Source organism: Acinonyx jubatus, chromosome A1 (assembly GCF_027475565.1).
Source record: "Acinonyx jubatus isolate Ajub_Pintada_27869175 chromosome A1, VMU_Ajub_asm_v1.0, whole genome shotgun sequence".
Taxonomy (NCBI): Eukaryota; Metazoa; Chordata; class Mammalia; order Carnivora; family Felidae; genus Acinonyx; species Acinonyx jubatus.
This window is the reverse complement of record NC_069380.1, coordinates 144,678,555-144,694,617: the sequence shown is the minus strand read 5'-3', so window position 1 is coordinate 144,694,617 and position 16,063 is coordinate 144,678,555. Positions and strand designations below refer to the sequence as shown.

At 33.0% G+C, this 16,063-nt stretch overlaps 1 protein-coding gene across 8 annotated transcripts in view; it reads right to left on the bottom strand.

The window, feature by feature from the left end:
- Positions 1-16,063, bottom strand: part of XRCC4 (X-ray repair cross complementing 4) — a 297,500-nt gene that overhangs the window by 197,654 nt on the left and 83,783 nt on the right. For all 8 annotated transcript variants that reach the window (XR_003413807.2, XR_008299483.1, XR_003413805.2 and 5 more), the window contains exons 4-6: positions 13,772-13,938; positions 7,144-7,296; positions 5,719-5,825 (exon numbers count right to left, since the gene is read on the bottom strand). Coding sequence is in view for 5 of the 8 variants with exons in the window: in XM_053224614.1 (XP_053080589.1) it covers positions 5,719-5,825; positions 7,144-7,296; positions 13,772-13,938 (427 nt within the window). In the remaining 3 variants the exon portion in view is untranslated. The remainder of the gene's footprint in view (positions 1-5,718; positions 5,826-7,143; positions 7,297-13,771; positions 13,939-16,063) is intronic.

Sequence of the window (16,063 nt, the reverse complement as noted above, 5' to 3'; positions counted from 1 at the left end):
TTTTCTAAAAGGCTATTCTATAATCACACTTCCTTTCAGGAAGCCCACCAACTAAGTAGAAGCCTAAATTACTGATAGCAGTTATACAGGGACCTTCCTGTTGGTTAAGAATCAAGACTAATTAAACTAATGTGCTAAATCGCGGGCTAATAATTATGCAGAAAAGTGGTAAGAAAGCTTATTTTATTTGTTTTAGTGGTTGTGTACCTTTAAAATAAAGCTAAGAAGAATAAAACATTCTAGAATAAGTATTTTTCTTATTTATACTTTTAGTAAAGTTGATTTAATTGGTCTCTAATTTTAAGAAATCTTGTCAATTTCTGCTAAGAGAAATAATTATAATTTAAAAATATTGATTATCTTAATAATTTAAAATAAATAATTAAAAACAATTAATGAGACATTAAAATAATTCCTCTCGTAAAGGCTGCTTAGGAGCCAATTAAGCATAAGTTTTCAAAATGCTTTATAAGAAAAAGCCTTTTTCTATGAAAGAAGCCCAATCTTTCCAATAATTATTCACACACATTTTGAATTATGTTAACATTAAGAAATGTTTTGTAATAATGGTTAAAATTCTTAGACTATTCATATACATTTTAAAATTATTTTCTCATGTAATTTTACTATTATTACAGGTCAAAATGGCTATATATATGAAAAACTGCAAAACCATAAATTATTTTTTAGTTTATATCAGACATTATTGAGGCCAATGAAAGCCCACCTGCAGTACTCAGATGCTATACTAATTACACTCTGATCTCTTTGTATTTTGGTGAGGTTCTGTTATTCAGGAGACCTACTCAACCTCAAGTTTCTCTGCAGACATGGACATCAGGTGTTATCTTGCTCTGTACCCAACAAACAGATTTCCGGTAGGAAAGGTCGTTTCACTATAACTATAGTAAATAATGTATAGTAAATAAATCTATAGTAAGTAACCCAACAGGTTATTTTTCCATTGAATTAAAAAACAAAAACAACATAAACATTAAAAAAAAAAAAAAAGATCAGATTCTGTGTCTCCCTCTCTCTCTGCATCTCCCTGGCTGCATTCTGTCTCTCTCTCTCTCTCAAAAATAAACATAAAAACAAAACAAAACACTGTAGGTAGGATGAGTCCAGACTAAGCAGGAAGTCCTTTAAAACCACGAGGAGTTAATACAGACTAGGGGAGAGTGAAAGTGACCCATTCCATCCTCCTTTGTAATCCAGAGGCTGAGCTATAAATAGAGATCACTGCAACCAGTTTATAGATCATAATCTTAATCTGAAAGAAAGCAAAATACCCATGAACTCTAGGGCTTTACTATGCAGTTTAGTTTACTTCTTAAACTAAGGCTGTAATACCGTTGCTACCTACCTAGAAACTCTACAAATTAAGACCTAGAAACAGTAAACCTTGCTTTATATTTTTACAGAAAATTATAAAATGTAGTTGTAGGGTGGTATAGACTGTGACATTCAAGATTCAGAATTCTTCCAAGATCTTTTAGCTAACAAACTTTTAAATGTTTTTAAAGGGTTTTCATACTATATGGTATCATACACATAAGCATGATATACTTTATTACATTGGAGTACTGTCATCAGTTATTTCCTCAACAATCCTAATGATGGGAGGGAATTTAAAACTTTGGAGAAAAAAAGTAATAAAATAGATTGCCTATGCATAAAACTGTTACCTATCAGTTTTCTGTAAACTACAATATCCCTATTGTACTTCTGGATATATATATACATATACATGTATATATTTATGTATATATATATCTCCAAATAAAATATATATATATATCTCCAAAAAAAAAAAATATATATATATATATAACAGACCTTTTCCTTGAATGAATACTGTGAATCACCAAGTGTCTTGGTCTCACTAAACTTATATTATGCAGGAATAGGGTAAAAAAAAAAAGGGAACAACTCATGAGGAAATTTGGTGGTTTCAATAATAATGAAAATACATTTGCATAATACAAATGACTACCAAGTTAAACATTTAGCCATTTAAAAAAATGCCTTTCTGTAAGAGTTAAATGTATTAAATCCCATCAACTGCTTTCCTCTTGTTCTTACTGGAGGGAAAGTGTACATGAAACTGCACTACCTACAATAAATTCAAATATTTACTTGTACAATAAGAATAGGTAATTTATTACCAAGATGGCAGAATAAGTCCAGGAAAAAAACTTTCACTGCTCTGGTCCAAATACATAGTAATAATATACAAAATACCAAAAGACAAAGCTATGATTAAATATATATTCATATATCCCATGGACTACTAGTATATTTTGTCTCTGTAAAATGGCATATATAAGGAAAGTTATTTTTTGTGTAATACATATAATATTTTTCCTCAGATGTATGGAATCTAGTTCTTAATTCCAGATGAAGCATTTTATATCTGAGGTTCTTTTTTTTTTATCCCTAACCTTAAGTTTCCTGAATAATTCTTACTGAAGCAGAAGGAAAAGAACAGCTAAAATTTAAAATGAAAGTGCTCTTAATTCTTTTTTTCATGCTCTTAATTCTTGACATCAAAACCTGCCAAAAGCAAGTTAAATGCAATAAATAAATAAATAAATAAATAAATAAATAAATAAATCAAACAAACAAACAGGATTGGATGCCTATAAGTCAAATGAACTACATTTGAATTAAAGAAAATATGCCATGTAAAACATAGAAAAAATGTACAATGAACTAAATGTTTTTTGAAGAGAAGAGAAATTCTGCCAAATTTAAAATAGTACTATTATAGTAAAGCTTTGCTTAAAACAGACTGAACACATAAAGGACCCCATTCTCATATACCCATTATTTAACCACACATTTTCTCTTCAAAAATAATTTCCATCTACTTCAAAGGTTGGTGAGATACTCTGAATAAGGAACAAAATCAAAGACCATTGTACTCAATAAAAATTCTGAACATTTAAGTTGGAAAGAGTACAGATTCCCTTTTTAGTGAACTTTCAATTACATGTGATTATTAAAGAATGACTTCATTTTTTATTGGGTCACTAGTGTAAAACAAGCATGCCCTCCAAATAAAAGGAAATTTAACTCTGATGTGCGAAAGTGAGAGTGTGTTTGAATGTGTGATCCAATTCAAATCTAATTAGAATCAGATTAATCAACCAACTTATTGAATCAATATCAGTAAATTTCCATGGCTGCAATTAGATATCTTCCTGTGTCTTTGTCCATTTATTCTGCTTTCTTTCCTGTCAGTAAGCAAAGCTCCCATGTTCCAAGCTAAACAAATCCTGTCACTTGTCCATCTGATCCCATCTTCGCCCATGTACTCAGAGACACTACTCCAGCAACTGTGGCAACATTTGCCCCCCTTCCTTCCTTAATCCCATAAATATGCAAACATGATGTTATTTCTGTCATCTAAGAAAACAACAACAGCAATTCTTGACTCCACGTGCCCCTCCAGCAGCTAGCCAGATCTTTCCTTTTCGTTACAGTGAAACTTGTTACAAGTGTTGCCTAGGCTTGTTGTTTCTTTTCCAATTATATTGTCTCATTCTTTGTGAATTTCCTCTGCTTGCTATTCCACTGAAAACGTTTTATTAAGATCCCCAATTTGTGTTGCCAAATCCATCAGTCAGTCAGTCAGTCCTTGATCCTCATCTTCTTACCCAGTCTGTAGCATTCAACTCAGTTTATCTCTAGCTCCTCCTTGAAATACTTCCTTGACTTGCTCTCCAGGATAACACTCCTACAGTTTCCCTGCTACCTCCAGGCTGCTCCCTCAGCCTTCTCTGCTGGTCTCCTCATCTTACTGACCTCTACACATCCAAGTGTATGTACTAAGGTGGAGTCCTTGGATCACAGCCCTTTTCTGACTTCTCAAACTCCCCTGACAGCTCAGCCAGCTTTAAATATCTCCTTACTTAGCCTTCCCCCAAACTCCAAATTTGTATATCCAACTCCATACTCAGCATCTCAGACTTAATGTTTGTAAAACTCAGTTCCTAACCTTCCTCTTGTAGATTCCCCTAATTCAGTAAGTCAACTGCATGCCTTCAGTATTCAGTCTAAAAAACTTACCACGATTAGTGTCTTTCTCTCAGGAGCCATACCCAGTTCCTCAACAAATATGCTGCCTCTAGACATACCTAGAATCTGCCTGTTGCTTATCATCTTCACTGCTACCACTCTGGTCTGAGCCACTCACATCCTTCACTCATTGTTGAAACAGTGTCCCACTGCTATATCTTCTTGTAAGCTTATCACACTATGTATACTCTATTCTCAGCACAACAGCCAGATTAATCCTGCTAAAACTGTAAGTAGGATCCCATCACATGTTTGCAACCCTCCAACAATGTCCAATGTAATTCAAAGCAAAACTTGAAGTCCTTACAATAGCCTGTAAGGCCCTACACATGATCTGTCCTCTCTCTACCTCATATCATCATTCTTCCTATCTTCATCTTCCTACTTTATCCATACCTCCCTCCATTCTATTGCTTGAATATATCAATAAAAAGTTAATAAAAACTCCTGCATCAAGACCTTTGTACTACCTGATTTTTTCTGCCTGGCATGCTTACCCCACAGACAAACTTGTCACATTCTCACCAAGGCCTTTTCTGGTGCCCTGGCTAAAATCATGACCTTTGTCCTACTTCCATCCTGACATTTTCTATCATCCTTTCCTGGTTTAGTTTTCTCTTCAGCATTTGTAACTATCTACAACAGTTTATACTCAATTTATGCATCTTGTTATTGTCTATTTCCCTGACTAGAATTTATAAACTCCATGAAAGTAGACATTTTTGTGTTTTGCTCTCTACTGCATGGAATAGTTCCTCGTACATAATAGGCACTCAAAAGGTATTTGCTAAATAAATGAATCAAACATTTATTTTGAGAATATGGGGCTTCTGTCAGAAACGTAAGTGTAAGATGTGTTCAGAGGCTCTTGCCTCTAGGAAAGGTTTAAATCTCTAGAAAAATCATCCATGGGTTTAAATCTGAGGGACTGAGTGAGGCTCAGGTACTTTAACTTAAACTGTCATTTTTCCCCTTCTTTTCCCCTGTAACCCATCTCCCCCATTACAATTTCTTTTCTGAAGAGCGAGAGAAGACTCAACCTCAAGATAATGTGAAACATTCTACATCCCCCTGCTTACCCACCAATAGCTCTAGCTAGGTGATCTCAAATGTTACAGGCAGCCAGCTTCAAGCTGGAGATAACTAGCATGAACACGTATCTTGCTTATTCCTTATGCACCCTTGTAATAAGGAATAGTATGACTTGGAGAGTGTGTATGTGTGTACGTTTGCCTATTTTGTTGCTAATGAGCTGTTGCATATTATAATAAATATTATTTTCAACATTAAGTACTTGAGGTTTTAGACTAAAAACCCTAAAAGAAGTTTTGTAGAAAAGAGTTTTTACTTTTTGTTCTTTTAATGTTTATTTATTAGAAAGTGGAGGAGGGGCAGAGACAGACAGGGACAGAGGATCCTAAGTAGGCTCTGCACTGACAGCAGAAAGCCTAATGTGGGGTTCGAACTCTTAACCCTGAGATCATGACCTAAGCTGAAGTCAGATGCTTAACTGACTGAGCCACTCAGGTGTCCTGAAAAGATTTTTTTCATAACATTTTTCATTACAGTTTATTATCATTAGAGTAATAAGCCAAGTGAAATATTCCACAAAGGTAATACATGTATATCTCTTACCTGGAGCTAACACAGAGGGATCAGGCAGGTTCTCACTTTCTTCATCAGTACTTTCATCGTAGACTGCATCTCTATCAGCAGTCATTTCAGAACATGTTGTGGCTTCCCTAGAAATAGAGCAAGGTAGAAGTATAAAGTATTGGCTCACCCTTGGTTAGGTATCAAATTCACCAGTAAGATATTATAAAAAATGTCCCTGAAAAAATACTGTAGTTAAACAAACATATATTGAAACATATGTGATCAAGATGAAAGCACTTTAAAGACTATCTGTTAACTCTCTTAAGAACAAGCTTCTCGGGGCGCCTGGGTGGCACAGTCGGTTAAGCGTCCGACTTCAGCCAGGTCACGATCTCACGGTCCGGGAGTTCGAGCCCCGTGTCAGGCTCTGGGCTGATGGCTCAGAGCCTGGAGCGTGTTTCCGATTCTGTGTCTCCCTCTCTCTCTGCCCCTCCCCCGTTCATGCTCTGTCTCTCTCTGTCCCAAAAATAAATAAACGTTAAAAAAAAAAAAAGAACAAGCTTCTCTTCTACATAATCTAAATGTGGCTAATGTTCACTGTAATTAACTCCTGAATCAGTTTCTTATCACATCATTCATCTATCAAAATACTATTCCTCCAAATTACCTTCTGTGGACCACACAGTGTTAAGTGTTTTACTGATCTCGAAGCAGTCTGCCTTGCATTTGATTGCCCCAAACTTCTGAGACAGGTACCTTTATTCTTATTATGAAGATACCAAGTAAGACACAGAGTTTAAAGTATTTGCCCAAAGTCATGTACTAATAGATATCAGTTTCAGACCAGCACCTGAACTAGGAACATCTGACATCAAATGTTATATTCTTTATATGATGACATTACTAAACCTGTGCTTTCTCTCAGTTTCAAGGCAATAGATCTAAGCCTGTATCCACTAAAATAAAGTGGATAAATGATAAATAAAACAATAAAACAATAAAAATCAGACTAAAATAATTATAGTTGTCCAAACCATACCAGCTGTAAATCCCCTGTGACTTTTCCTTAAAAATCAAGTACACATCCACTCTCAGCCACCTGATTCCAAGATTAACCACTGCTTAGACACCAAAATGATAAATGTGTATTCAACTCTGCAGTTTTGCAGAAGATAAAAGTTTTTAATTAATATATTTTTAATGATGTCTAAGAATTAAACAAATAATACTTACTTAAACCATGTGACAGTTTTAGGATTTAAGTACAGCTATGACAGTGGGGAGACATGGAGAGATCATGCTGAGAATTCTCCAGCCCACTGATTCCAACAGCCAGAGCATCTCACCTCAGACTAGCAAATGATCTCCTAGGCTACAAAGTTGGCACCTAACTTCCATTAAGTTTGGGAAGAAATTCCATTTAAATTTATGTATCTGTCATCTCAAAACAGACACTCCAAATACCTTTCACGCTGAATGTTCCTTTCTGGTTCTTGAACTTCATTTAACAATTTATGCAAGCTTCTGATCTTTGCTTTCTTCTCATTCAGCACTAGAATAAACCGCTTATAAAGATCAGTCTCCAAAGCTTCCTTAGCACTCACACATTTTTCAAATCTAAAATGTAAATAAACAAATAAATAAATCACGCAGTTTTCTTTAACATTAATATTATTTAACCCAATAGTGAAGATGATTTCAAGAAAACTTTTTAAGGAAAGTATAATTAAAAGTCACTTTTATGGGTTTCCATTGATTTAAAGTTTTATATAGATAATTAAGCAAATAATGAGAATTGATTGTTTATTAATGTTAGTAATTTATGTAGTGAGATAAGGATCAAAATTGGAAAATGATACCAAAAAGGTTCAAAACATCTAAATGCTTAAATGTTAATAATTTATTCACATCTACAATTTATTTCCAAAAGGATATTTTTTATGGGAGAAATTTCACACCAGAGTAATTATAGCCTACATTTCCTGTATTTTGCTAATATTACTATAATATTAACTGTGATAGTGTTTTGTGATTAAATGATTTACCTAATATGTTTTCCCTAAAGAGATAATGAATTGCTCCACAGCAAGAACATGACTTGTAGAGTTGTGTCTTCAGCACCAGGCATACTCACTCACATATGCACGTATATAATGAATGCAAGTATTTAATCTGAAATTCCTAGAAATGTGAAACACTATGTATCTCCAATTTTAGATACATAAACATAAAATTTTCTGTCATTTATAATTCTTTCTACAATGTTCAAATAAGTGGACAAAAGACTATACTAATTTTAATCTCCCAGATGTAAGAAAGCTAGTAAGCAGAGACTGCATATGTAAGATTTGTGCATACACACAAACCATGAACACACCTGTATTTTAAAGATTCAATTTCATGTAAAATATTCTTGTAAACGTAGTCTTGCTCTGCCTAGTTTTCTCTTCATTATTTATTTATACTTTTGTTGTTCTATACAGGTATTCTAGTATTTTCATGATATCTGTATTTATGTGTATATATTTCAGATATTTACAATATATAATTTCTTCAGTGAAAACTTAGAAACAAAAATGTCAAAATTTGACACCTTTGATATATATGTCCTTATGCTTTCAACAACCTACCTATCTAGAGATGTAAAGAATTAGGGCCTCTTATGGAATGAAAAGGAACAAAAAGTAGTATAATTTCTGGGAGTAATTATAGCACTCTTACAGTATAGTCATTGCCAAGGCTGTCAACTCCATAAAGGCAGGGTGCAGGTGTGTTTTATTGACTGCTTTATCCTCAGTGCCTAACACAGTGTTTGGCATTCGAGAGATGAGCAGCAGCTATCAGAAAAATGAATAAAGTAAGGGAGTTACTATGGACATCTTATAAGGAAATGAAGAACCAGTGATTCTGAAGTTATTTTTCACTCTTTAACAGCTATTCACCACTGTAATAGTAACATTTTTGATCTGCTTCAGCTTCTAAAAAATCTGCGGTAAATATTAATACAACAGTACTCCTTTTACCAAGCAAAGCTCTTTGAGAAAGATGTATACCAAAAGGTGTAGGGAAAAAAACAGAGCCAAAGCTGAAGAGGAGCTGGTAATACTGATGGCTTATTTTAAGCAGGGATATGTCAATGCATTTTTATTTCATATGCAAAGCATTATATAAACATTATACATAATTTTCTTGAACTACTTTCTAATGTAACATAACAAAAATTTTAAGAGACGAGTAGAATATATGTACCACTAAAATACTTGAGTATATTATAAAATACTTTAAACAAAGGCAAAGTAAAAATCAATTATAAGAATGTACAATAAAAATCTTGTATATTATATAAAGTTTTAGGAACAGTAATCAATTAGTTATTTACCTGATTTAAATGCATACTTAATCTCCATATAAGTCACTTCAATAATTCTTAATTGAAAGATTCTGTGCATGTAACAATTATCAAGCACATTTCAAAACCTTTATTAAAATTAATATTTAGTATAACATACGGATTAAAATGAAAATATCAAAATAAAATATCATATAATCTGTGTAAAGAATACCATCAATCCTAATGAGTAGCATCACAACTACACTGTCCAAGTTAACATGTCTGTGATGGGAGAGCACACAATAGAATAAATGGCACCCCATGACTTCACTTCGCTTGGTTTTAGAAAACCTTAAGGATTTTCTGGCAACTAAACTTCTGATTATCAAACTGGATGTCACTTCCTAGACAAAACTAGGAAGTGGGGGTTGACTAGGAGAGAGTATTAATGTGAACAGTTTCAGGACATAAATTTACTCTTAATTATTAATTTATCAACAAATTTAGAGAACACTATCCTTCTATTCAATATTCAGTAACTAAGAGGTATATACCATCTGCCCCATCCCATTTTCAATGCCAATTCTCTCTTACAGCATTATGATGTTACGATGCCTTCCATGTTACTTGCCTCCTGTCAACCTTCCACAGAAAGAACTAGACAGGTATTAGAACATGAGGCCATTTAGTGCAGGAGAGACATGGGATTCATTGCTAAGTCAGTGATACTAAAGGAGAACTCACATACAACTAGATTCCAACTAGATCTCTAAGAAAAAGCCAAACCTAATGAAACCAAAGACAATATCAAACAGCAAAGGACTAATGATGCTTCATCCTTTCAACAGTGACTAGGACAACAGAACAATAATGCTAAGGTTAATTATTACCCTAGGACTGAAATATCTATAAATGTAGTCAAAAAACAGTTATCAAAAAAAATAAAAAAATAAAGACATCTGGGGAAAATACTGAATATTCAAAATAAAATATTTCTGCACAGGAAGACAAAGAATCTAAGAAGAACATCAAAACATAACAAAAATAAGAGCAAAAACAAGGGAATTTCATGCAAAAACAAAATCCAAAATAAAACAGATTAAATGATAACCCAAAATAAAACAACAGCCACATAAATGTGAACATGTGGTATTCAAAAATAGTGCAGTAACTCTTGTATTTCCAATTAGCTCTGGCCAAATTTATATCTAGGTCAGGGTTGTACAGCAAAAGAAAATGTGAATAGAGTTCGGAGGACAAAGAATACTAAAAAGAACTGGAAAAGAAAGCAGTGGTAAAGAGATTTAATAAGCCTTTAAGTACTGAAGAAGATGGTAAACAGCTGTTCCTCATCCTTTCTGACGACAGAACAAGAGGAAATGGCCTTCAACTATACCATGAAGGACTCAGATTACCAAGAGATGGAAGGAAGAATTTTCTGACTGTGACTGTTCTTAAACATTATAATGGGCTACCAAGGGGAGTTGAAGCTATCTCCTGAGGTGTTTAAAAATCAGACTGAATTCATCTGGATATAATGTGATCCTAGCTTGAAGGCAGAGAGTTAAAGTAAAAGAGCTTTCAAGGTCTCTTCTATTCTAATGATTCCATGAATGTCAACCCCATTCAATCTGCTGAGAACTGCCTCCAATTATAGGTTTAATAACTGTAACTCAGAATAAAGCTGGAGAGTTTCTAACTTGATGCCTGAATGCAAACAAAAGACCTATTCAGTAATATAGAGCTTGAGAGTTGTATTTGAAATTAAATAGGAAAAACAAGTGAACTAATTACAGCTAATAACCCAAGGACTGGCATATAATATTTCTAATGTTTTCTCCTTTATCTAAACTATACAAAATTAAATTGATCCAGTAATGTCACTTGCTCAAAATGGAGCTAAGACTGCAATTAGTAAACAGTTAATAAAAAATAATAGCAAATATATATGTTAAAAGTCTGTACATTAAAGCTCATTCTTTTTACTCATACTGTAATTCCTCATTCCTTATTCAAATTTCATTTATTCTCTACTGTCATCCCAAATGGAAATAGCTTTAGAGTTGGTTCTGATTATAATTATACATTTTTAAATAACAAAATATATGCAAAAAAATCCCCACAAAGTAAAAAAAGAAATTCAATCCACAATTCCAGACATACACTATTAAGATTTAATTTTCTCCCTCTACATATTTTCTATCTAAAGATATACTTTGAAAAAACTGGCACTCTATTCCTCCTTTTGGTAACTCACATTTCTCTTCTTAACATGTCATTAACATTTTCCATGGTACAAGCACATGTGTATATGACTGCCTTTTGCTCATATTAATATCCTATTGTGTATTAAATTTATTTCAGACCTATCTACCATAGCCTCTAAGGGAATTCTTAGCATCTATTTTGTGCTGCTCATCCCCTTAGCTCTCCCATGCATACACAGTCTGAAACAATGATGGGGAAGAAATGATTGGAACATGGATGGACACTGATATAAGAGTATCAGAGGCCACCCAGAAAACTGAACTGTGTCCAGGCCTAACACAACAGTCCCCACTCTAATGATTCTCTAGTTTCTATGTCTTCAGTTACCTAACTTAGTATGTTCACAACCTATTTCTAATTTCTCTAAAGACTCTTGATCAGTACCACTGCTTTATGAAAGCTGGAGACGTAAGTCCTTTGTTCATTTTCCACTGTACTAAGGCTCTAGAGAGAGAACACTTAAGAAAGTACTGCATGGCCAAAACCATGATATATTTATAGCTCCTTAAAATGGCCACTTTCTCCTCCGATAGAAAATAAAACCTTTTGAGAAATTTGGGAAATAGATAAAGCTACTAATCTGATATCTGGAAATAGATAAAGCTACTAATCTAATCTAATAATCAAGAGCCTAGAATTCTCTGGAGCAGGCTAACTTTCCTCTGCTTGAGGGGGAGGAGGGCACCCCAATGACACATATCTTCAACCCCTGAGGAAAATATGTGACCCAGTATTTACACAAAAAGAAGAGCCGGAACGTAATAAGACTGGTGATGAGAGATATGGTTGTGCTTTTGATCAAATGGGAAACCTTTTGCCACAATAATGCAAAAGCACTTTCTGGGTAGTTCAAAAATAGCAAATCAAGCATCTGTGGGCTACATGTTGTATACACCCCTCCCCCACTGTCTTACAGCACAGGGTGCATTTGTCTCCACTGTCTCATCTTTGTTCCCTGCTGCTTTCCAGTGTATGGCAGTGTGTTGAATACTGATGAGATAATACCTCTTTCAACCTCTGGCAGACATTTTAAAGCAATTTGTTCAAGTACCAAGTACCCAGTCTGCATTTTTGTGAGCAATTTGTGGATCAAATTTCCTATCATCCTGAGGGTATTCTGAGTTTTAAATACAATGGCTTATCACAACCATAGTACATCTCCTTTAATTTATTTTGTATGTAAAATAGAAAAGCATATCCAAACTATAGATATAGACTCCAAAACGTGATTTCTAGCACAGATATATGATAGTGATTCATACTAACATGATTTTAAGGAGATAAGGAAGATCAAAATTAACTTATTTTTCCATTTGGTTTCTTAATATTTACAATTTTTTTGGTCCCATTTTTATGTAATTGGAGATAATACAGTATTAATTCAGAGATAAAAGAAAAAAAGATACTTTCTTAATATAATAACTGAGAGCCAAATATAACCAAGTCTTAGGTGTTAAGTTTACATATCCTGCATTACTCGAATGTGTAGAAACATAATTTCATCTAGTCAACATCCTTTTCACAAACATACACTGACAGTAGTAAACCCTTCACATTTTTAATGTACTCTCACATTTACTTACCAATGTCCCCATAAAACAATCTTAGGGGTTGTCCTGAAAAGACTCTAAGTTAGCAAATTGTTCTTATGTTTTAGAGCTACTGGTTTGAATGAAAGATAAAAAATCATCTACTGGATATAATGGGTGTAATGATAATATTCATTATTATATACATTCCATAAAACTCTTTCAGATGTCACCATGTATATATGTACAGACACATGCATATGATAATGTCTCCGTAGACATACCAATGTTCACAACATACATTTTATTTCCTTCAAACATCTTTTACATAACAGAGTAATAAAAATAATACCTCTGGAGCAGCCTAGATTATGAATGTTATACTTGAAAAAATGCATAGAGAAGAAAAGTGACTTTTTTCATTGTTTAAAAACTAAGAGGCAAAATCAGGAAAATAATATATTCCAAAGGTCTTATCTTGCATCTTTTTAAAATGTCAGTAGTATGAATTTTCAGTGAGCAAAATAAGTCTCTATCAGGAGCCAAAGTGCACAGCATCTGAAATAGTTACCATTTGTGTAGACATTCCAATAAGAAACCAATTGTGCATACTGACACTTCATGTCTCTTTTATATTCATTATGAATCCTATAATTTGAAATAAATCTCAAATACCAACATCCTAAATTTTGATTAATATTAATGGATTCTGATTCTCACTGCCTGATTACCACTTACTGTTTGTTAGTGTGCTGGTGCCACCAAGTACTAATGACCAGAAAGTGTTAATGTACTACTATAATGTACAGTAATAACCAATAGTTTGGTGTAATCATATTAAGTAAAGGGTTTATTCTAAATACAGGCTAGTCTACATATATTATAAGCTTACAAATCATTAACATAAAGCTATAGCAATATAAAGAGCTTAGTATTTTTATAATACAAGAATATTAGCACACACCGTCCTTGAATATCATTCCAATCTCTCAGAAGCCTTTCATTTTCCTTCTGCAGGTGCTCATTTTTGGCTTGGTTTTCCGCAATGGTGTCCAGGCAATCACAAATAAGTTTCCTAATGACCTCAGCTGGACTTGCAACTCTCTCTAGATTGAAGGAACCAAGTCTAAACTAGAACACAAAGAAAACATTATTAGTTTGGGGAGAAGATCAAAATCAAGCAACGCAGTTTTAAATATACATCATTTCTTCTGAGGGGGAAGAAAGTGTAAGATTCAAATACAGTGCATTTATCAAATATAAATATAGTGAAGAAAAACTGGCCAATTTCCTACCTTCTTACTGAAATTTATCATAAAAAACAACATATAACCCAAGAATAACTTGTATAAGTGGTAAATCACTCTCCCACCTCCTACTAGAAAACAACTGAGTACATATAAGCATACAACCATTTGTTTGCTACAACTTAATTTAAGTCCCTACTCGAAGTAAGAAAAGGAATTGTACACAGATTTATACTGTAGTTTCTGTTAATAGCAATGATAACAGAATAACTGACATAATCTATTTCTAAATAAAGAGCAAAATTTTAGTAATAGTTAAGAGACATGCAGGGTTTCAGGAAAACTGATAAACCCAGTACTTACTTATGTATCAAAAACCAATAATGTGTTACTATAAATTACAAACAATAATATCAAATGTCAAGTTTGTGTATTTCTTCATAAAGGTAAGACTTGTGAAGATATATTCTCTACTGAAAGGCACATAATAAAATAGTATTAATACAGTTTCATTATATATATATGGAATTTAGGAGGGAAAACAGCTTCTTCTCATTTGGTAGATAAAGATCCTGAAATATAGTGATTTAATCAGAAATATTCTTACTAGTAAAATTAAAATTATTGTAACAACTAAAATAAGATTTTAAAAATAATAATTACTATATAGTTACTATGCCCTGAAGCTGAAATTTAACTCAAGCATAACACAAATACAAACTCCTCTAATCATCACCAAAACAAAACTATTATGGTCCACATTACAGATTAGTAAACTGAGGTTCAGAGCAGTAATCTAATATACTGAAGGAATAAAGTCACAATCATACTATGCAATGCTGTTACGCTGTTTCCTGACATTAAAGGATATCCTAATTAACAAACTAGTAAGAGCAAGAATTAGGTTCAGAAACCACACATAACTCTGAAGAGAGATTCTAACGGGATGGAGTTTGGGGCAGAAGTGGGAATGAAACTGAGGGTTTTTAGTTGTTTTTGGTATTTTTTGAGTTCCTAGATCAGTAATTTCTACTATGACACTCATCTATAGGAACGTTTCTAAAATGTCTCGCTTTTCAAAAGATTGTTTCTATAAACGTGTTATATTCAAACTGAGAAATATTTAACAGTGATTGATAATTCTGAGAAAAAAATCCTTATTATTCAATGTACAAATAAAGCTGCAAGTCAGTAAAGTGAATATCCAATATTTATAATAGGTAGCATTTTATAAGACATTTCAGTTAATTTATATGATTTAGGAATATTTAGGGCCATTTAGGAATTTTTAGGATCATTTAGAAATAATTTAGGAACATTCAGGTGTTTAACTCCACAAAGTAAACTGTTATGGATAAATTGTGCTTACTAATTTGCTTTCAATTTTCAGATAGAAAGCATAAATAGATGTCTTAATACCACAGAAAATCTGCCAGAAGGCTTAAATACTGATAATTCCTAGTTGTTGAAAAGCATTCATTTATAGTCACTTAAAATGTAAAGAAAAACAAAGAATATTAATATTCTTCAGTATTATACTACATTTGAAAGGACTAAGTAGTACTGTGGTAGCTACAAAAAAAAAAAAAAAAGTGTGTATGTATTTGTATGTGTTTTTGAGACCCAAGCAGATCAGACACATCTGCTTAATTCTTCAATTTGTTTCATCTCACCTTTTCCTGTTTCCTAACAAAAGAAGGTAAGTCAGATTAAGAAAAACTCTTTATTTCAATGAGTACAGGCAGTTGTAATAGGCTTATATATGTAAGCAAAATTAAGCAATTGAAGTAATGTTTACCAAAAGAGACCTAGAAAAGGTTAAGAATTTTTATTTATTCAGTTGAAATTATTTCAGACTATTTGTCACATCTGATTTATTTATTTCTCATACACTTAGAATCAAATGGCCTAAAAACATTTGCAGTTTTCGCATATGAGTCCTTTTATAAGCAGAGGAATTTAAATTAAAAAGTTTTATGTGTGTGAAGCATACATAAATTGAAAGTAGA